General features: G+C 38.2%; 1 protein-coding gene across 1 annotated transcript in view; it reads right to left on the bottom strand.

Annotated features, from left to right (window-relative positions):
- LOC101976251 (neuronal acetylcholine receptor subunit alpha-7) overlaps positions 1–6314 on the bottom strand; it is a 109213-nt gene extending 102899 nt beyond the window's left edge. The window contains exons 1-2 of the mRNA XM_078051307.1: positions 6153–6314; positions 5757–5896 (exon numbers count right to left, since the gene is read on the bottom strand). Coding sequence (XP_077907433.1) covers positions 5757–5896; positions 6153–6207 — 195 coding nt within the window. The 5' untranslated portion in view covers positions 6208–6314. The remainder of the gene's footprint in view (positions 1–5756; positions 5897–6152) is intronic.
- Positions 6315–23095: the final 16781 nt, after the last annotated feature.

Here is a 23095-nt window from a genome sequence, read left to right as displayed (position 1 = left end):
TTGTTAATAATTTCCAATTTTTTGAAGCAAATAAAGTGCCTTTCACTATATGACAGGATAAACTATGATATATCCATAATATAATATTATTCAGTGCTAAAAAGAAATAAGCTATCAAGTCATAGAAAATGGAGAATTTAAAATGCATATTGATGATGAAAAAGGCAATTTGAAAAGGCTACAAACAGTATGAATTCAGATGTGTGACATCCTGGGAAAGGCAAAATTATGCAGATAGTAAAAAGGTACTCAGCAGCTGCCAGAGGTTGGAGTAGAGTATAGAGATGTAAAGGCATAGCACAGAGGGTTTTTAGAGCAGCAAAAGCACTCTTCTGTACAACACTATGGTGGTGGAAATTTACCATTCTATCTTTGTCCAAGTCCATAAATATGCATATCACCATCAGTGAAACCCCAATGTGAGCTCTAAACTTTGTGTGATAATGACAGGTCAGTATAGGTTCACTGAATGTAACAAGTGTACACTGGTGGGGGATGTTGATAAAGAAGGCTAGACATGTGGGGGCATGGAGGTATATGAGAAACCTCTGTACCATCCTCTTAAATTTGCTATAAACCCAGAACTTCTAGGGGAAAAAAAGTGTGGAAAAATAACTTTACTGGGATAATTTCCAGATTTTCCTTAGGCATTTGTTCTCAGAATGTGTTCTATAAGTGTAATCTTTATAAATAATATGGGATAATATTTAGAGTTGTAGCATTTTTAAATAGTAGTGAGTAAATGCAAAATCATAAATCTGATGAGCCTGAGCACAGGGCCACCAAGGGGAGTTCAGAGGAACCACAAGGATACTGGGATACTGGGATACCTAGGATACTGGGCTCCACAACTTTGTTGCCTTCTGCATTTAGGTAAACTCTAAATGTTTGATCACTACTGTCCTGTGATTAAAACTTCCAAAAAGTGGACCTGCAATCCAAAATCTATAAAAATTTCAAAAATCATTTGTGCATAATTATGTGTTTTATATTTGTGCCTAATTATATATTGATTCATATTATTAATCTTAAACAACCTTGCCTTCTGGACATGATTTCATAACTATGCACATTTATTTTATGCAAATCAGCTCTTACAAAGGTCTTTAGATGTATGTGTCCAGGTGACTGACCAAATGGCAAGAATAAAGGAGAAATATTATGAAAATTGTTGGCAGTTTAGAATCTTCCATTTGCATCAATTCAAAATGATTTCTTATGTACTATCTCATTCCCATCCCAGTGACAAGCCCATGAGGTTAATAAATTAATAATCATCATAAGTCAGAGTATGCATTTAGGAATAATTGAGGTACTTTCACTTAACAAATGTTTCCCTTTCTCCACATTCCCACAGTATCATTTTTGGTTTGACCTTGCCGTTGTTGTTTCAGTTTGTCTCCAAAAGTTCAAGTGTTGGAACTTTAATTCCTCAGTGCACCATTATTAGAGGTGAGGGCTAGTGAGAGGTGGTTGAGTCATGGAGACAGAGCACTCATGAGTGGATTAATGCCTTTCTTTGGATATTCTGTATGCTTTCTTTGGATACATTCTCATGAGACTGATTAGTTACCCCAAGAACAGGTTGTTCTAAAAAAGGTCACCTTTGGTATTTTGCCTCTTCTGTGTCTATTTGCCCTTCTGCTTTCTGCCACAGATTAAAGCAATACAAGGCTCTCATCAGAAACTGAGCAAATGCCAGCACCATATCCTTTGACTACCCAGCCTCCAAATTCAAGAACCTCTTATAAAGTACCCAGTCTCAGTATTTCAATTTAGCAACAGAAAACAGACTAAAAAAGACCCATCCTCATCTCTGACATACATTCCTCCCTCCTCTCCAACCTATCCCACACACAATGTTCTAGTATCATCTAAACACAGATCTGATTACTTCCCTCCCCTACTCAGGAATTCACCTTCCCACTCTCTACCTAGTGCTTTATCAATTCCTTTGAAGACTCTTGTTTTGTCCTCAAAACATATTCACATTTTTTACTGTAATCAATAGTTTACACTTGTTACATTTAATAAAAAATGTCATGGTTTAGATTGTTTTCATTTCTAGGAAAACATGCTACAGCAAGCTGGTCTTTCAGCTTCATGAAATGCTTGGCATGCCACTTCCTCCTGTTCTCTTAGGTACCCAGACTAGAGCCCAGTGTGAACTCTGCAGAAGCATTCAAGACATCTCACACATTAACACTTCTACCAAAGAAAAATCATAACTTCCATCTTGCTAGGTGTTTTCTCTAACACAAAATAAAAGGATCAGTAAAGCTGTCAGTAACCAGGTCAATACTGTATCTCTCTTTTAGAACTTCTCAAAACTCAGCACCACATAAAAATAAATAAATAAATAAAAGTATCATGTCCAACTACAATAAATAAATAAATAGGACCACCCAGGAATCAGGAGCCCACCTTGTTGAAATGTGTGCCTCCTTCACTGCATTTTTCCTCTCTCTGTTCTCATTACCTGGAAAGCCATTCCTACTTTCTCCAACTGGCAAACTCCACTCACTTTTAGAAAGCCAATCACTTCCTTTTTGAAACCATTTTCAGCCACTATAGTTGGAAATAATTGTTTTCCTTATGCAGATCTGCAGCACTCAGTATATTTATGTTAGATTTCATCAATATAGTAAGCTTGGATTTACTTTTTTAGTATCCCAAGCCAGATAATGAGATCACTGAAAACAGAAATTATTCCTTGCTCATCTGTAAATTATCAGAATCTAGCAAAGTTCATATTATTAGCCCAATAAATGTGTAGAATAAATTGACAAAAGAGTAAATGATCTTTAATGAAAATAAAATATGTAAAAACATATGCCATTTCCCTAGCTCTCTAAGAATTCCTTGCCGACAAAAAGTAGAACAATAATATGGCGGGGCGGGGGGAAATGACTATGGTCTAGAACAGCCCAGTCAGATGGGTAAATGACCCCTAGAGTTGAATTTGTAAAGAGAATCCTTATCAGCCAAGATTTTGCCACATAGATCCCTTATGAGGACCATAGTGTCTCTGTCCAGGGTGCTGAGATTTCAGCTGGAAAAACCTGACTTTGTTTCTTAACAAGGAAAAGCCAAGCAGAACTAGAATACAAATGATTGCATATTTCCTTGTCTCATATAGAGACTTCTTTCTCATCCAGGATGTTAGGACAATCATATTCAATTTGTTACAGTTCAGTCAGTTTAAGTAGATTATGCTGACTTTGTTCCACAAAATAAGTTACCCAGTCCAAAGGAGGCTGCAGATTTAGAAAGAAGGACCTGTGAGTTAGATGTGGGTTTTCCTCACTACCCTTTCTCTAATCACTATGTGACCTTAGGCAGACTACCACACCTTTCTAGGCATGGACTTCCTGCCCTGTAAGTATTCTGTGATTAAGATAGAGCAAATCTTCAGTGAATCATAAGTGTGTGTCAAGAACTTTCACTTTTTTAATCCTCTCAAAATCCTGTGAAGTGGATATTATTATTCTCATTTTACACATGAGAAAACAGGGCTTATAAAGCTAAAGTAGTTTTCTCAAGGCCACTCCACAAACACACAGCATTGCCTGGTTGGGAAGTTCAATCCATTCACAGCTAGATCCACAGCCAAGGTGACTTTAAGACTTTCTCTGATTGCCCCTTGCATGACCTCTGGCTGCTGATGGTCATCTTCACATGTTTTTATAACACTGGAATGGTCAGGGTACACAGTGCTTATGATTTTTTTATTTTAACTTTTTTAAAAACATGACAATTTTTAGAATTTTTCTCATCATTAATGCTAACTATGCTTTCACTTCTTCTAAGGTGAAATGCCTCATATTAATCACATTCCTCAAAGAGTCTCTTACAGAGGCAGGGATACCCAGGATAAAAAAGCTTACAGCTTCTCTGTGAGTGAGCAGTCTCCCATAGCCTTAGAAGGCCTGCTTCACTTGCTTACACATGTTCCTAAGCAAAGTAGCTGCTACACCATCACATCCTATCCAGATAGCATGAAGACAACCCCATAAAAGGCTGCTGTGGAACATACAGTGAGGTAGCCTGACCAGAGCAGATCCTGAGCAAGTAGGGAAAGGGAGACTGACTTCCCTTTCTCACCCTACCATGTACCATTTGTGGAGTATATTAGCTCAGCTGCCTGGCCCTTCCTCAAGTCATTTTTCTATGGAAATGACTACAGAATGTGCACAAGTGTGGGGTCTCTTAAAGTTATCTCCACATTCTTAAACTACTCACAATAACCCATTAATTGCTAAAATATCCATTCTATTTACAGGAAAGTCAAGACTCAGGAGACTCAAGAAATTTACCTAAAATCAACAACCCAGAGATCAACAAAGCCCAAAGGCACCAAAATCCCAAGAACAAATCCTGAGCTCCTTAAAATAACACAGGAGCTGTTCTATAAAGCAAGTACATCTTACAAATGCCCTGGAGTCTCTATGCCTCTTCCACCCCAAATCCTCTGCACCTCCATTGCCCTGTGACCTAGAACTTCTTTTTCAGTTTGTTTCCCTAACTTGATATCCCTATCCTCTCTCCTTCCCTGTAGCCTGTGCTCCATAAACAGCAACTAACTCATAAACCAGTAATCCAGGTGACAGTAGCTATCTTCCCCTAAATCTCTCAAGATAACTTTTCCACATCATCACACATACATTCAATATCTAAAACAGGATTCTTCCTATAGGAAGAAGTACACATTTGACACACATGTAATATCAGAAGGAAGTCATTTGTCACTGCAATTTTAACTAGATTAAATGACAAATACGTATCAGCATGGCCATGTGGGTAACTATTTGCAGGATTATGAAATGTCACTATCATCTTATGCCACTCTTCCTGAAACCTTCTGGTGGCTTTTAGCACTTTCCAGCTGGAGTTGTGGCTAACTTGCACACCTCTTTCTTATGGTATCATTCCCTCTCCATGAATATCATTATTCCTTTGCCCCACCCTACCGTAATCCAGGCACTCTAGAACAGAATTCAATGCCTTATGTGGACCAGACATGCAAACCTATTCATAATGAATCAAACACTTTGCAAAAGTATCAGTACTGTATGAAGGATATACCAATGCATATTGAATATTCAAAGCAGTCTAGAGGAAAAAATAAGAGGACAGTGCACAGATTTGCCAAGTGAAATGGGCACTGGTAAGGCTGCAAAGCAAGAAGAGTTCAATAAGAGCTGGAAGCAGCTGCCTGAAGGGACAGACAAGTGAATCTCTGGTGTGGAGCCTTGAGTTCTCCGAGGAAGACTGCCAGAGGAAGATTCACCAGAAAGGTAAAAAAAAAAAAAAATCTCCATTACTCAAATGGGAGGGGAGTCCAAACATCCACAGCTCGCCCTATGACAAACCTACACGCTAGTAGCAGCAGAAAAGCCTAGAACTGATTAAATTGACACTGAATGAGACCATTCGCACACTGTTCTTGCTACTGATTCCTAACATGGAATACTTTCGCCCTGAGTTTCTAAGCTGAGGGAAAGGTGAGACCCAAGTTCTCATGCACAGGTAGCCTGGGCGATGAAAAAAAGCTTCACCTGGTCCCTCCACAACAGGCGGGGAGACCAAGGCAGCCCGTGGCAAGCTGAAGTCGCGGTCAGATTGCTGGCCGCCTCGTCCGGGACCAGCTAGGAAGTCCGGGCCAAGCTACACTGCTTGGCAGTCCCTGTGCTGCCACAGCCCCTAGGAGTTGGCGACAGGGAGATGGCATCCCTGCAGCCGGCGCTGGGACTCACCACGTCCATGATCTGCAGAAGGCTTAGAGAGAAGTAGACTGTGAGCGGCTGGGAGTCGTTGGCTACGGGCCTCTCCAACGGGTTGTAGTTCTTGACCAGCTCCTTGTAGAGCTTCCTCTGGAACTCGCCTTGCAGGGACACTTACGAAGAAAAGAGCACCGGCAAGCTGCTCAGGAAAGGCCCGGGGAGAGATCCCCACGCCCCCCTCTTCCTTTTCCCTCCTGCACCCCTGCTCGCGACCCCCGCCGCTCAACCATGCAGCCCAGAACTGCAGCCCCGGCAGCGCCCTGCTGCCCCTCTCTGGCGGGGATACCCAACCTGGCCCCCGAGCGGAGCGCAAAGAGCCGCCCGGGATCCCGCGGAAGAGTGGAGGACAGGAAGACGTGTCGGCTTTACCTTGCAGGAGCGACGCGACCAGCGCCAGCCAGACACCTCCCCGGGTGCCGCGCATGTTGGGTCCCAGAGCTGCCGCGAGCCGGCGCGCCGCCGTCTCGGCTGTCAGCCCGGGCCTGCGCCTGCGGCCGCGGAGCCACCTCTCCCGCTTGGCTCGCGCGCCTTTAAAGAGCCGAGCGCGCCCCCGCCTCGCCCGCCCCCGCGCGCCTCTCCACGTGATGAGCCCCGCCCCCGGCCTCCTCCCCGCCTGCCCTCGGGGGAGGGCCGGGCGTTTTCCTGGCTACCTCCGGAACTGCTGCGCCCGGGTTAAAGTGCTAGCACTTTGAGCTGCTTACGCTCTGGGTACCCCCATCCTAGTTTCCACTAAGCGGACCCCGCATCACGCCTCGGGTGGGGGCTCTCCAACGCAGGGTTCTGTTCTTTGCGTTCTTTGTACCCTTTGTGCGCCCTCCTGCTCTCAACCAGAAGCAGCATCCGACCACTTCGAGAAAGTCGGAAAAATTCTGGGATCCAAGACTCTCTCCTCCATATCAGCGTCTAGGTGGCAGCGACACGGAACCAGGCTTAGGAAAGTCTCTCCAACAGGATAAGACAGATCAAAGAGGAAGCCCTCTCCAACATCCCCTAAGCCCCGGGTATTCTTTTAGCGACCATTCCCTGGACATCACCAGCTGGATTCTGGGCTGGGTTCTGGATGTGCGGAAGGCAATCTACAGAAAAAGAGAGGAGCTGCAAATGTATGTTTTGAGATTCTCATTAGATAGCTTGATTTATTTCCATTCGCCTTTTAAAAAGATTCAGAATATTGAAAAGTTAACTCCAACTCTTGTTGGACTGACAACCAAAACTTGATGGTAGTATTTAGGCCTTTTTGGGTCCCAGGTGGGATTAATAGGCAAAGAAGTTACAGCGAAGACAGCCGTAGAGATCTGGGCGGGGGACAGTCCTGAATGTCGAGGAGGGAGAGAAGGTGTGGTTCTGAAAAGATATGAAAAGGGGCTGGAAGAGCTCTGGTAGTCTCTGTCCTTCTGCTCCCAGAAACAGGTTACAGAGAAACAAATACTCGGGGTTTCCTGCGCCCCTGTAGGGGGCGCTGTCGTCCGCTGTCCAGTAGACAGCTCATCTAAACCGCCCCAATTCAACAACTGTGGAGGAGGCAACAGTAACAATGTTCGCGCGTTTCTGAACTAAGACGGGATTTTAGAGTGACTCTAAGAACTAGGGAAAGGCTCACAAAAAAGTAACTGAGTTTAAAGTAGTAGTAGGAATGGTGTACTGACCCCCATAATTTCAAGGAAATACATTGTCCTTGCAATGAGGTTTCTTGAAGAAAATTTACGTTTGTTAACTGATACATGTATACACACGACAGTATAGGCTTTAACTGCTCTAAGGCCCCAGAAGAAGGAAGACTGATTCTTTTGTGGAAGCGTTCATAGAAGGGGAGACAACTGACCAGGTCTCTCAAAGAGCATGTGTTGTGCCAAGGAAAGAGAACAACAGACAGGTGTGGCATCTGCCTCCCCAAACCCCCTAATCGCCAACCCTAGGCATTCCCAAAGGAATGAGCTGCAAGATAAAACCTTCTGACAAAGGCAGTAATAGACAAGGAAGTTAAAACCCAACAACAGAATAAAGAAAGCTCAGAGACATCAACTGGAAGATCTTCACTGGCACATCACCTCATGTGAGTGCAACTTATTCTCCTGCACACATCTTGCAAGGTCTAAGGGCCCTGTCTTCCACCATAAAAGAACATGAGCCCAGAGAAATTAATTCCCAAACAGAAATGATTCCTTACCATGGTGGCACCCCATTATGTCAGAAACTATAATTAGAACTATAATATTAGAACTATTTAAAATTAGAAACTATAATATTAGAAATAAACCATTTTAAGGTGGATCAACTGGTCCAAAAACATTTATGCCCTGTACTTTGCTAGGAACCTGAAGGACCCACAAGCACAATCCACTCAATTTACACGTTAGAATGATGTGAGTATAGAAAAATTTTATTCACCATCATGCCAATAAGTAAGCCTGTGAGCTTTACTACATTCAGCTCTGTCTCTGGGATTCAGTTTTGCCTTGTTTTGTTTTAATTGGTAAAGTGAAGAAAGGAGTAGGAAATCATGAGTGGAGAGCAGTGGGGCTACTCAGGCTCCACCCTCACTCCCATTCCCAGTATAAAGAAATGGTAAAGAAAACAGAAAATTAATACATACCTGAGCTTCTATAAACAGGGGTCAGAAACATATTCCAAGATAGTTACTAACAAACTGATATTGCTATGATAACCCCAGGAAGAGGTAAACCAAAGATACATACTCAAGGATTAAACTCTGAAATTTTAACACACTCAAGGAAGACAACCAGAACTTGGACGTATGAAAGATGGGGCACTGGAATAAAGATATTCACATAAATCCAGAGCCTGAAAAAGTTTCCTGTTCCACGTAGGAGAAACCAGAAAACCTCAACCATTTTTGAGGGAATTTGGGGAAAACATATTTTCTTCTTGGACTCGCATTAGTAGAAAGAAGGTACTCCAAAGTGTGTTAGGTTTAGGTGTGAAATACAAATGTGTACTACCCACCCAGTTTAGGATTAAGGATTCCTCTGCAGGAAGACTTCCATAACTTCACAAACAGAACTCCAAAAGAAAGTCATAGTATTCATGAGACTGAGTTCAAAATAAAAAACAAAGCATTCAAGGAAACAGACTGTACATCATAGGGAGACATAGTCAACAGGAAGGGAAAGTCCATAGGCAGAAAATCTATACCCACCAATGGAGATAATACTATGAATTAGTATGTTTAAAATGCTTAAGTTTTTGATCATGGTGGATAATGTCAGTTGCAATAATAATCTGCAATTTCCATTGGTTTAACTATCAAAGTTGATTTCTCCCTCTCATCACAATTGAAGAATTCAAGTGACATTCCTGAATGACTGCCTTCCTCCCACCCAGGTCTTTCAGGAATGCAAGATTCCTTCATCAACCAGAGAGTGAAAATAAGGCAAGAGCCATATTGAAAGAGTAAATTTAAAACTTTTTTCAATATTAATGAAAAATATCAAACCACAGTTTCCCTTAATTATGGATTTGACTACTGCTGAATTTAATTCATTAGTAGATTTTAAAGGAATTTTTCCATCTATTTCAGTGAAGGATATTACTCTATAGTTTCCAATTCTTGTGGTTATTGTTCAATTTTGGTAGAAGAATTATGATAGCCACACAAACTAAATTGGTAAATGTGTCCTTCTCCTCTATTTTTATGAAATCACCTGTGCAATATATTATTTCTTCCTTAAATATCTGGTAAGATTGGCTAGTGACACTATGTGCCTGGAGTTTTCTTTGATAAAGATTTTTTAAAATATAAACTCAAGTTTTAGTAGATATAGTATAATTCAAACTTTCTATTTCTTCTTGGGAAAGTTTTGTTAAGTTGTATTTTTCAAGAAATTTGTCAATTTCATTTAAGTTACTGGATTTTGGGCATAAGATTGCTTATTATGTTTCTTATTATTGTTGTTATGTGGATAGTGACATCTTCTCTTCATTCCTGCTTCCAGTCATTTGTGTCTTCTTTTTTGAAGATCACATTTTTTTCCTGATCACATTTGCTAAGATGAATCAATATTATTAACCTTTCCAGACAACAACTTTTTTGTTTCACAACTTCATTTTTTATTTTCTCAGTTTTACTCTTCTGATTATTTTTGCCTTATAGTTAGTTTAGGTTTAATTTGCTTACCTTACAGACTTTCTAAGATATAAACTGAAACAACTGGTTTCTAATTTCTTTGAAATGTAAGCATTTTAAAATTCAAATTTTCAATTTCCTTTTTTTTTCATTTTCTTGTGATTTCTTCTTTGACCAATGGTTTATTTCAAAGTGTGTTATTTTGTTTTCAAGTAGTTCCATCATTTCTAGATATAAAATATTTATATATTTATAACTTACATCCTTTGTGTTCACAGTACATTCTCTATGATTTCAACCCTTTTAACTCTATTGTGATTACTTATAATTCATTATATGGTAAATGTTCTATCTTGGTGAACATCCCATATGCACTTGAAAAGTATTCTGAAATTGTTCAGTGAAAAGTCATTTAGAGAAGTTGATAGTGTTGCTCTATCTATTCTTTATTGTCACTGATTTTTGACTTTTTATAGATTCTTTGATTTTTATTCTATTCTCCCTTTATTTTTGTCAGTTTTGCTTCATGTATTTTGAATTGTTAGTATGTGTATATGTGTGAATGGTTGTTATGCTGACAAATTGGCTCTTATAGCATTTTGATATATTCTTTTTCAATTCTGGATAATACTCCTTTTCTTACAGTCTATTTTGATATTAGTATAGCCACATCAGTCTTCTTATGCCTGCTATTTGCATGGCATAACTTTTACTATTTTTCATAATTTTCTATTTGAAACTCATACCTTCATATTTAAAGTATACCTTCAAAATGGCATGCAGTTGGGTGTTGTTTTCTTCTAATCTGAATACCTCAGATATTACTTAGGGTGTTTAGTTCATTTCTATTCAGTGAAATAATTGATCTAGTTAGGTTAACTATGGTTAAGTAGATTAGCATTTTATTAAGTTTTCTAGATGTTCAATCTATTTTTGTAGCCCTGTTTCTACTTTCCCCCACCTTTTTTGTTTGTTGTTAGACAAAATTTTATATACTATTTTATTTTATTTTCTCTTTTAGCATTTAATTATGGTATTGTGCATTTATTAACCAGCCACTCTAGGGATGGCAATATTCACTATTAACTTGTGCCTGTCTACTGCACTTACTACTGTACTAGTTCCTGTAAACTTCAAAATCCTAATAATAGTAAAATTCCATTTTCCTTTCACATCCTTTTTACGATTATCATCATATATTTAACATTTTCAACCACAGTTTACATTCTGTACCTCCTACTTTAGATCTTTTTGCCTATTCCTAAAGTCACGAATATATTATCCTTCTTCTAAGAGGTCTCTGATTTTACCTTTCACAGTGAGATTTTTCACCTATATGAAATTAAATTTTATGTGTGCCATGGCTAGAATAGAGATTCATTGTTTTATATGATTTCTTATTTTATTCAGTTTACCCAGTACCATTTAATGAAAAGTTGACATTTTTCTCCCTTCAGTGTTATTTCACCTTTGTGTATCAGATAACAATACACATATGGGTCTGATCTATTTATATTTGAATCAATATTACACTCTCTTAACTACAATAGCATTTTAATAGGTCTTATACCTGGTAGTACAAATTTGTCATTTTTTTTCTATTGAAGTTTATCTGAGGTATTCTTACTATTTTAATTTTTATAGTATTATAATTTACTGGGATTCCATTTAATTTGTAGTCCAGTTTGGGGATCATTAAAGATCAGTCTTTATCATGCTGAGACCTCTAATCTATAATGTTTTCTTCCATTTATTTCTATCTTCCCTAGTTTTTATCAAGAACACTTTATTGTTTAGAATATAGATATTTGGGGAAATTTTCATAAGGATTATTTGTAGACATTTGATGTATTTTGATTCTACTGAAATAATACACTTTTTAGCTTGACACAGCGGTACATCCCTGTAATCCCGGAGACTCAGGAGACTAAGGGAGGGAGGATCAACAGTTCAATGCCAGCCTTGGCAACTTAGTTGTCTCAAAATTAAAAAGAAAAACATAAAAAGGCCTGGGAATGTAGCCTTAGTGGTAGAGCATTCTGGGTTCAATTTTTAGTACTACAAAAAATGATAATTTTTTTAAAAAATTCATTTGTAACTGTTACATATACATGAATATATGGAATATTTGCATATCTTGTATTCAGTGAAGTTCTGAACACTTTTATTAATTTTAGCTCTTTTATATAAGTTTGATTTCCCAATTCTGAGTCTTCCATTTCTTCTTCTTGACCTATTTCATTAACTGTGATATTAGCTAGGACCATCAAACTCAGTTGAGTAGGAAGGATAGCACAATACTTTGTCTCATTCTTAGTCTCAGGCAGAAGCCTTCAATAATTCACCACTACATTAATTTCTTTGTTCACTTAAAATATTCAGATGTGTTATCTCACAGTTCAGGAAGCTAAAAGTCTGAAGCCAAGATGTCAGCATGCTCCCTGTGCAACTCTGAGTAGTGTTCCTCCTGGTCTCTTAGCTGCTACCAGTAGCTGGCAATCCTGTCTGCTCCTGGATTTCTGCTCCATCATTCCAAGCCTCTGCTTTTGCCATCACATCACCCTCCTTGCCTGTCTGGGCCTAGACTCCCCTCTTTTTATAAAAGAAATCAGTTGCATTGGGTTAGGACCCACCTTAATGTCCTCATCTTAACTTGATTAAATTTGCAAAGACCTTATTTCTAAAATAAAGTCATACTCACAGGTCCCAGTAATTAATTAGACCTTAGACATATCTATTTGGGAAAAACAAAATGCAACTCACAGCAGCCATTAAGTAAAATATTAGCTGTAGTATTATTTATGTGTGTGTGTATGTGATTCTATTTTTTCTTTATTTTTTTTTAGATAATTCTTTCACAAGAAGGAAATTTCCTTCTATTCCTATTCAGATAGGAATGGATGTGTATAGAATTATATAACTTTTTAAGTATCTGTTAAGGTGATATTCTTTCTCCTTTTTTCTGTTAATATTTTGAAGGCAGGGGCTGGGGATGTGCTCAAGCGGTAGCGCGCTCGCCTGGCATGCGTGCAGCCGGGGTTCGATCCTCAGCACCACATACCAACAAAGATGTTGTGTCTGCCGAGAACTAAAAAATAAATATTAAAAATTCTCTCTCTCTCTCCTCTCCCACTCTCTCTTTAAAAAAAATATTATGAAGGCATATCACTTTTAATTGTTAACATACAATACACACACCCACATTATCAGTTGGACTTATGTGAAATTCAAGGCCTGTCCAGCACCAAACTTTACTGATGATTAGTGGAAGATATGGAGCCAGAGCAGCACCATATGCTGCCTTTGTGTCTGGGAGGCACTGAGCTCTTCAGAAACAGCTCCCCGAGTCCCCTCTTCCTACTCACTGTGTATTCTGCTTCCACAGAGATGAGTGCTAACTGCATAGTGAACAAAGTACAGGAAAGTGGCTGAGTTTGGTTATCATCAGTCTTTATAATCCTGCAAGTCAGACAGCCCTGTTCTGCCTATGTAACTAACTTCTATTATTCCGTGCAGATCTGTAGCCCATCAATTGCAGATTTATTTATAATAAATACTATAGACAAACCAGGTATATCATATTAAAAGTAATCCTGATTCAGCAGTCAGTACCTAGCAACTCCTGATGAATTCTTATTTACCTCATAGCTATACATATCATCAACCACTCTTTGCTAGGCATTTCATCAGGATTAAAACTGCCTGAGAAACAGGATGAGTGAGTTACAGACACACTGTTTACTAATTCTTTCCCATCTGGTAGTCCTGAAAAATAAACCATTTGGTTTTAGTGTATTATAAGTTTTTTTGTTGTTTTTTCTTTTTAATATTTATTTATTTATTTATTTTTAGTTTTCGGCGGACACAACATCTTTGTTTGTATGTGGTGCTGAGGATCGAACCCGGGCCGCACGCATGCCAGGCAAGCGCACTACCGCTTGAGCCACATCCCCAGCCCTATTATTAGTTTTTTAGTGTTTTGTTGAATTTGTTTTGCAAATCTTTTCTTTAGAACTTAACATCTACATTTATGAAAGAAATACCTGAGATTTTCTTGTTTTAATAATAAGCTTGGAAGGTTTTGCTGTCAAGATTATTCTGGTCTCCTAAAAGGAGTTGGGAATTAGTTCCCATTTTCTTATACTATGAAGGACTTTGTGTAAGCATTATGTTAGATGTGTTATTTCCTCCTGAAATGAGAAAAATTAACAGGCATGGCCATATAATTTGATGTTTCCTTTGCAGGAAGTTTCATTTTGTGATTTTTTTAAATGGAAGTATAACCTATAAACCAAATATCAAGTAATAATTTTGTAATTCTTGCATCAAAAACCACAAAAGCCTGAGTGTGGTGGTGCATGCTTGCAATTCCAGGTCACTCAGAGGCAGAAAGATCTCAAGTCCAAGACCAGCCTAAGAAACTTAGTGAGACCCTGTCTCAAAATAAAATACAAAGGGCTGAGATTGTAGTTCAGTGGTAAAGTGCCCTTAGGTACATTCCCCAGTACTGAAAAAATAAAAAACAAAAACCAGAAAATGAAAATTGCCGGCACCCCAAAAGCCCTTCTTTTACTATATTCCAGTTTCTAATCTTCAAAGAGTATATTATCTTGAATTTTAACATCATAGTTCTACTATGATTGAATTATATAAAAGTAATTTCAAGAAGCAGAATTATATGCTAACACATTTTGAATATTAGGTTGTGAGATCCTGGTTCTTATGTAACTCTTTTTTTTTTTCAATATATTTTTTAGTTGTAGATGGACACAATTCCTTTATTTTATTTATTTAGTTTTATTAGTGCTGAGGACCGAACCCAGTGCCTCACACATGCCAGAAAACTGTGACTACTGAGCAACACCCCCAGGCCTCTTATGTAAATCTTATGAAGAATATTTTATGCTTTAGTTGTCTATAAGCTGTATTTACGGTATCCCACAGATTCTTCTAAGCTCTTCAGTGCTATTCAGATTTGTCCTTGATCTGTCCTACCCAGTGTTCTGTCAAGGGCCTGAGTACAGGTCTTTGGTCATCTCATCTCTTTTAGTCTTTTATGCTGATTAGCATCAGATCCATGAATGTGAATCCAGTCCAACTTTATGGGTAATTTTCTGAGTTCTACTCTGCTCTATCTATAGTATTTTCTGGTTTGCTGAAGTTCCTCTACACAGAAGCTACTCAGTTTCACAATTACAAATTCTCTAGAGCACACAGACCAAAGAGAGAAAAAAAAACCTTTCTAGGTTTGATTCTGGTTTTTGTTTGCTTGTTTATCTTTTGGTACCAGGATTTGAACTCAGGGAGCCACATCCTCAGCCTGTTTTTGTATTTTATTTAGAGACAGGGTCTCGCTGTGTTATTAGGGCCTCACTGAGTTGCTGAGGATGGTTTGAATCTGCGATCCTCCTTCTCAGCTTCCTGAGCTGCTAGGATTATAGACATGATTCTGCTCTCTTGAAGATGTTGTTAAACAAACATTAGAAAAAAATTTTCCTTCTTTTGAGGATCTGACTTCTTCAAGTTTCCACTGATGCTGCTTTTGCTGTGACTGCTTCCCCATTACATAATTGCCTGGGGGCAGGGCGCAAGGAAAAAATGAGGGATTTCCTTCACTCTATTTCTCTTTTATGGTCTTTCAGTCTAAACTTTAGTATATTTGCTGGAACTCTCTGCACCACAGTGCACAATTCTAGTTTTTCTTACTGCATGGAATTCAGACTGGAAATTTTTCAAGGAAAATAACGCTAAACTCACCAGCAATTCATTGATACTTTGTGTTCTGGCAGTTTTCTCTGATATTGTTACTGATATTTATTTTTCCAAATTCCCAAATTGCTGCCCATGAGTTCTGTTCAGGATTTCTACTCCCATTCCATGGAATAAGAAGGTTGCTTGGTGTGTGTTTCCTCCATCTTCCCTGTAAGTGGTTCTTTTGTATTATTCTAACTAGTTATACATATCAGTAAAATGCACTTTGATACATCACATATAGATGGAATATAATTTTTCATTTTTCTGGTTGTACATGATATAGAATCGCACTGGTTGTCTGGATGGATAGATAGATAGATAGTAATAATGTCTGATTCATTCTACTATCCTTTCTACCACTATGCCCTCTCCCATCCCTTCATTCCTCTCTACCTAATAATCTAAAGTAACTCTATTCTTCCCTATCCACCCACTTATTGTGAATTAGCATCCATATATCAGAGAAAACATTTGGACTTTGGTATTTTGGAACTAGCTTATTTTCCTTAGCTTGATATTCTCCAGCTCTATCAATTTACCAGCAAATGCCATAATTTCATCTTTCTTTAAGGCTGAGTAATATTCCATCATATATATATATCACATTTTTTATTTATCTGTTGAAGGGCACCTAGGTTGGTTCCATAGTTTATCTATTTTGAGTTTATCTCTATAAACAGGATGTAGCTGCATCACTATAGTATGATGCTTTTAAGTCCTTTCAGAACAAACCAAGCAGTGAGTCAAATAATGGTTCCATTCCAAGTTTTATGAGGCATCTCTATACCACTTTCCATTTTGCATTCCCACCACAATGTATGAATGTACCCTTTTCCCCACATCCTTGCCAACATTTATTGTTATTTGTATTCTTGATAATTACAATCAATACCACGACAAGAAAGCCTACAGAATGGGAGAAAATCTTTACCTCATGTACCTCGCATAGAGCATTAATCTCCAAGATAAAGAACTTAAAAAACTTAACACCAAATATCCCAATTGATAAATGGGCTAAGGAACTGAACAGACACTTCACAGAAGAAGAAATTCAATCAATCAACAAATATATGAAAAAATATTCAACATCTTTAGCAATTAGAGAAATACAAATCAAAACTACACTAAGATCTCACCTCACTCCAGTCAGAATGGCAATTATCAGGATTACAAACTACAATAAATGTAAGTAGTTCTTGAGAGTTACTTTTTATACTTACTGTTTAGCTAAGGCTGCCAATATAATTTAGGTAGGCAGTATTTAATTTTATCAACATTATTCCTTAACCCACTCTTTCTTCTATGTTTACTCTTCTTATGAACATACATCCTTAGTATTCATTTCAGTGTCTTCATAGATAAGCTCTGTTATTATATGTCTATAGATGTCTCTGTTTTCCATTAATATTTTGATTTTGTTATTATCACTCATATGAATACAGAAAAAAGTGCAGATGAAATGTCACCTAAGGGTGTATGATAAGATGAATGTCCTTTTAACCACCCATGGATGAGACCATATGATGGCACCTCAGGAGGCTCAAGTTTCCTTCCCAAGAAAGGCAGCAACTTCCTTTAACAAAAGTAACTGCCACACCAGGGTTTATAGGAAATCTCTGATTACTTTTTATTATAATTTTGTGACTTTCAAGTGAGAAGCCCTGAACACTGTAATTTAGGTCAGCCTGATTTTAAAAATATGTCTTCTATGCCTCTGTATCTTTTTAACCTTAATAATTTCATGGAAGAAATCAAATTGTAGAATTAAGATTCAGCTGCTGGTCTTCCCATAGTATAGTGTGGCATTTTTATTGGCCCTCTAGGTTTCCTGCAATCAATAGTTGAATCTATAAACTTAACCTGACTCAGATTTCATTTTGGAAGGAAGATTACTTCATTGATGCTGTTGAATGCATTGTCAAGAGGCATATAATGTCTACTTATATCACTTTTTTTTGTATCTAGCAGCCATAGGTTTTTAGTTGGCAGTGCTTAGATCTTTAACTTGTAACTACTGAAAAGTGGTGATGCTCCAATTCTGTAACTCTTTCTTCCTTTAAATATATCCCCATGTCTGCCATTTAGTTTCTCAGTGGTATTTGCGTATAAAAGCAGGACAGGTGTTTCTTTTATTTACAAGATTTCAAAACAAAAAACTGGCTCCTTAGTATAAGTTTAACTAAAACTGTGTATGTGTGCACCTGCGTGTGTATATGTCTACAACCAGGCAGACCTCCAACATCAGGTTGCATATTCAACCCAGCCACAGAGTGATGAAATCTCTCTCCCTGTTTGTGCTGGGGCCATGCCTGTGACATCCTACTTCATGTTCCTGAGACATCAGTTCCTGGGAGATGCTGAACTCCCTTGACATCCAACTTTGTCTCAAAGTTGGTTACCAATGCTCCTGTCAAACCATCTTGTCTGGTAGTTTAGGACTCTTGCACCCAGGCATCCCCCTCCTTCTCCCACTTGGAGCACATATATATTGAGGTCTGATAACTCTCCCACACTTCTTGGGCTCACTTCGTGTTTTCTCCCACATGGGCATTTCATTTCAAATAAAAAAAAAACATGAACCAACCCTTGTGCATTTAATACTATCTTGGTGGATCTATACTAATAGGTGTACATCTGTGAGCACTAATAGTGAGCTCACAGATGTACACCTGTTTAGTCTGCTTTGATTACAGACAACATTACTGATGCTCAAATTTCCCAGTCTTTGGTGAATGGAGATTCTGTAGATGGAACTCCCAGGTCCTTTAAACACAGTCTTACAATGTCAATGCTCCTGTCCTCTGTTACAATATAATATCCTGAGCTCATCTCCTACATTTTCTGTCCTAGGCCTGGAATAAGCTATTTCAACCATTTCTCTAAGAAACTCTGGTGTCTTTTGGTTGTAAATGTTATTTTTAGGCCTCCTTGGTGGGTAGGTTTAAGACAATCTATTTATCTCTCCATCCATCCATCCACCCATCCATCCATCCATCCATCCATGTGTCCATTCATCTCTATTTATGATAAAGTAACTCAGTTAAATTCAGGATTACAGATTACTTCTTAAGCTTTTCTCTCTTAAATTTTGGTTCATAAAACCCCTCGTTCTAAAACAGTTATTAGGACAATTGAATTGCAACAATATATCTATTTCTCATTTATTTTATCTCATATTACAATCAAAGCATATCCAGACTAACAGTGGCATCATTGTCACCAAAAGGACTACAGATAAATATTTAAAATTGGTTTTGGATGTTTTTCTTTTTCATTTTCTCTCTTTTTAAAAAGTTCAATCGTACGTCCATTGTCAAACATATAGCTATCGCATACACGCTTTCCTCTATGCCCATATATGATATTTAATCTTTGTTCTACATAGGAATATACATTTAATGTTTACCATAGTCCTTGTGCCAATGTCTCTTCAGTAATCTCACTGTCTAAAGCTTGTTCTCTGTACATTCCTAGGAAAGTTTCCTAGAAAATGTTCTCTGAGGTTTTGCATATTGATGACTTTTTTGCTCCCTTTATACTTCAAAGTCATTTTGCCTGGATATAAAATCCTTGGCTCATTTATTAAAAATCTGAATATCTTGAAGTATAGTATTCCTTTCTTCTGGCCTAAAATGCTGCTCTTAAAAGGTCTGATGATAGTATCATTTTCTTTTTCTTTTATATATTTCTCCTATTGGATGTTCTTTCTTTCCTGAATACCCAAATTCTTCTTTTTCTTTAAAACTCAGTACTAGAACTGTATTGTTGATTGTTTTCTGGTGACCTTCCCAAGTATGCAAAATATCTTTTATTCTATGTTTTCAAACCTTTAGTTTTCAAAATCTTTTGAAAATTACAACCCTTAGTATTTCTCTCATTCCCTTTTATTGAATCACCCCTTTGATCTGTATTTTGCTTTTTTTGTTTTTGTGCATTTGGGGTTTTAAAAAATTTTTTTGTAATTAGTGGTAGTAGTAGTCTTTTACATTATTAATTTCATTCAAATTCTTTATATATATTCTTTGAAAAATATTAGCTTTCTCTTCTACATTTTTAAGACATTCCCTATTATGATTATTCTTTTATTTTTACATATTTCCTATTTGTTCTAATTAGTTACACATGACAGTAGAGTGCATTTTGACCCATTATAATTAAATGGAGTGTATTTTCTCATTTGTCTGGTTCCTATTATGATTATTTGAATTTGTCTTGTGTTTATTTATAAGATGCTGTTATCCTTAAATTCCTTTTATTCCTGAGTTCTAACAACTAATTTATGCTACTTCATCTTTTGTATCCATTTTCTTAATAAATTATTTTAAAATAGCAGGATATAGATTTCATCTATTGATATATTCCTAAGCCTTTGAGTAAAATATCTATCCGGCATGCTTATAATATCTTTTGTTTTCTTTCTTTTTAATTTCTTTTTTTTTATTATTGGTTGTTCAAAACATTACATAGTTCTTGATATATCATATTTCACATTTTGATTCAAGTGGGTTATGAACTCCCATTTGTACCCTGTATACTTTAATTTCTTTTTTCTATTAAAAACTCTGTATGGATTATTTCCTTTTCTATTGCTGACTTTACATGAAATTTGTGCTAATCTTTCCAGAGGAGGCATGATTTAGCAGGTTTTCTCCCATCATACTGAGCTCTGCAGGACTGTGGAGGCTTTGTAATGAGTCTCCTTGACAAATCCCTTCACTTATATTGGTTTTGTTTCCATTTGTTAGAATAGAGAGATTGTTGTGGGAGGTTTGGAAGAAGGAAGTGAAACCACAGCCATGTGGTAGCTCATGCATACTGGCATGAAGCAGAAACTAGACTCTGTGTTCCCCAGCAAGTCTGCGGTGTCTGAGCCAAGTATGAATTTTGCTCCATGACAGAGCCATGGCTGCCTTAGAATACCAGTACTGCCCGTACCAGTGGTAGCAAGATCTGATACAGGTCTCAGTCCGTCTTTGCAAGGTTCCAGCACAGGCTCCTGAGTTCCAGCTTGTTCTTGCTCCTCCACTGTACAGACCTCTTCCTTTCCCAACTGCTCTTCAGGAATATCAGACTCCAGAATCTGAGGCAAAGACAGTAGTCTGACAAAGGCTGCTTCACCACCTCCCAGAATTTGACCTCACACACACACAGACACTCAAATACATATGTGCATACAAGCTCACTCACTGCTTCTTTGTTTGAATCCTCACTGCTATTATTTTTGAGAAATGTTAGAAAATATTGCATTTTGCTTTCTGAGTCTGACTCTGTTCCCCTCCTATCTTGGTCTGTTCTATTGCTTATAACACACCACCATGACTGCTAAGTCATAAAGAAAAGATTTTTTATTTTGGGCTCATGGTTCTGAAGGCCTGAGGTCAATTGCCCACATCTGGTTATGTCCTTCTTGCAGGCCAGAATCCTGAGGTAGAGCAGACGTGTGTGTGTGTGTGTGTGTGTGTGTGTGTGTGTGTGTGTGTGTTCATCCTCTAGTCTATCTTTTCTTATAAAACTACCAACATTCAATCATGGGGGCTCCACCTTGATGACCCTACCTAATCCTAATTGCCTTCCAAAGACTTCCACCTCTAAGCATCATTGATGGATTAATTTTCCACCCTCTTGATCTTCACAATGAGGACTAAACTCCAACATGAATTTTGGAGAAGAGAAACCATATTCAAACCATACTACCTTCCCAAACCTGTATTAGGACTCTCTTTTTCTTTTGTCCCTATGCAACTAAATTTGGATGCTCTTCTCAGTGATTTTTTTCTCACTGTGGAGCTTTGTGCTACAACGCAAGTTGGTTTATTATCACTGAGAGTTTGCAGGACCTACTCTACTCTGGCCCCCTGAGACCTTATTGAGATCCTCCTGCCCTCACTTGCTTTACAGGTAAGAAAACCTCTCCCAATTCCAGTTGCTTTCAAAAGTTGGCCTTTCTAAATTTCCAGAAAGAAACCATCACCAGGCTTGCCACATAATTTGGGGGCTTAGTGGAAAATGGAATCATAAGAAAACAAAAGATAAAAATTGTCTTCTGTGGTTTTTCTCCCAACTTGTAATGGTGTTTTTTACCTGCTGTTTATTTTTGCACTTGGTTGCACACAGAGATACTTGTGGGCTGAGTGCAAACAGACTTTCATAGGCACTGGAACCTCAATTCACAGTTCAGCACCTGGAGTGCACATATTTAGAACTCTCCCTCAGGTCCCATGGGGTAATTATGGTTGTTAGGCAGAGGCTGAGTAGTGGAAGATGAGAAATCATCTAGAAAGGCAGCAAGACATAGAATCACACAGAAGCTGAGCCTCCAAGTGCCAGTGTATGCTCTGTTGTCTCACTGGGCAAATTCAAAGATAAAATCATTAAGAATAAATCTTTAGCTGGAGGTGTAGCTCAGTAGTACAATGCTTGGCTAGCATGCATAAGGCCCTGGGTTCTATCCCCTGCACTTCAAAAAACATTTTTTTTTATTTGTAAAGAAAAAGAATCTAGACAGCAACTGCAGAACATTAACTTCCAAGCAGGATCCCTTTCTAAGTACTATTTCCTTGCCCATAAAAATTGGCCCTGCCTTAATCGTGTGTGTGTGTGTGTGTGTGTGTGTGTGTGTGTGTGTGTATGCACATGCATGCAGGGGATTGAACCAAGGGCCTCATGCATGGCAAGCATGTGTTAACAACCCTCTCTATAGTTATATTGAAGGTCTCAGAACTCTCGGACACCCAAGCTACACATGCCTTTGGGAGGTCAGTGTTTCCTTCTTGTATTCTGGACTCTTAGGGATGCTGGGTTATCTAGCTCTATTGTTGAGGCTGTCTGTGGAATTGAGGTGTTGCTATCCCCATTTCTATGTACCCATGGGGAATCAGGAGAGATTAAAAAATGATGCTGTGGCTTGTACTCTTCCCATATTCCTTGAAAAAAATAGTGTAACTGTATATAGAATTCTATTTTGATAGTTATTTACATTCAGCTCTATGAAGATATTATTCCACAGCACTGACATGGCTCATGTCCCATTTCTCCCAGGAGCCAGAGGCTTCTATCAGCTCTCTAGTTTCTGTTTTTCTAGGTTTCTCAGATGTGATTTTCCTGCTTTGCAGCCTGGCTGCACATTTTTAAAATTTTGTTTCCCTGTATATGTTATCTATGTGATTGGAGGAAAAGGAGACTTCGGAATATGATCTTTCAACACTACCTTGACTTAATTTAAGATTTGTGTTAGTTGACTTTTGGTCTCTATAACAATGCCTGAAGTAATTAACTTATAAAGAGAAAAGGATTGTTTAAACTTGTAATTCTAGAGGTTTCACTCCATGGTCTACTGACCCCTTGCTTTGGGCCTGTGGCAGGCCAACATGGTGGGAACAGGAAGGGAACAAAACCACATAGCCAGAGAGGAAGAGGCAAGGTCCCACTATCTTCTTTGCGGGCATTTCCCCAATGACCAAAAGATGCTCCCTAA

This window comes from Ictidomys tridecemlineatus, chromosome 5, assembly GCF_052094955.1.
Source record: "Ictidomys tridecemlineatus isolate mIctTri1 chromosome 5, mIctTri1.hap1, whole genome shotgun sequence".
NCBI lineage: Eukaryota > Metazoa > Chordata > Mammalia > Rodentia > Sciuridae > Ictidomys > Ictidomys tridecemlineatus.
Note: the sequence above shows the minus strand (reverse complement) of the source record. Positions and strands in the feature narration are given on the sequence as shown.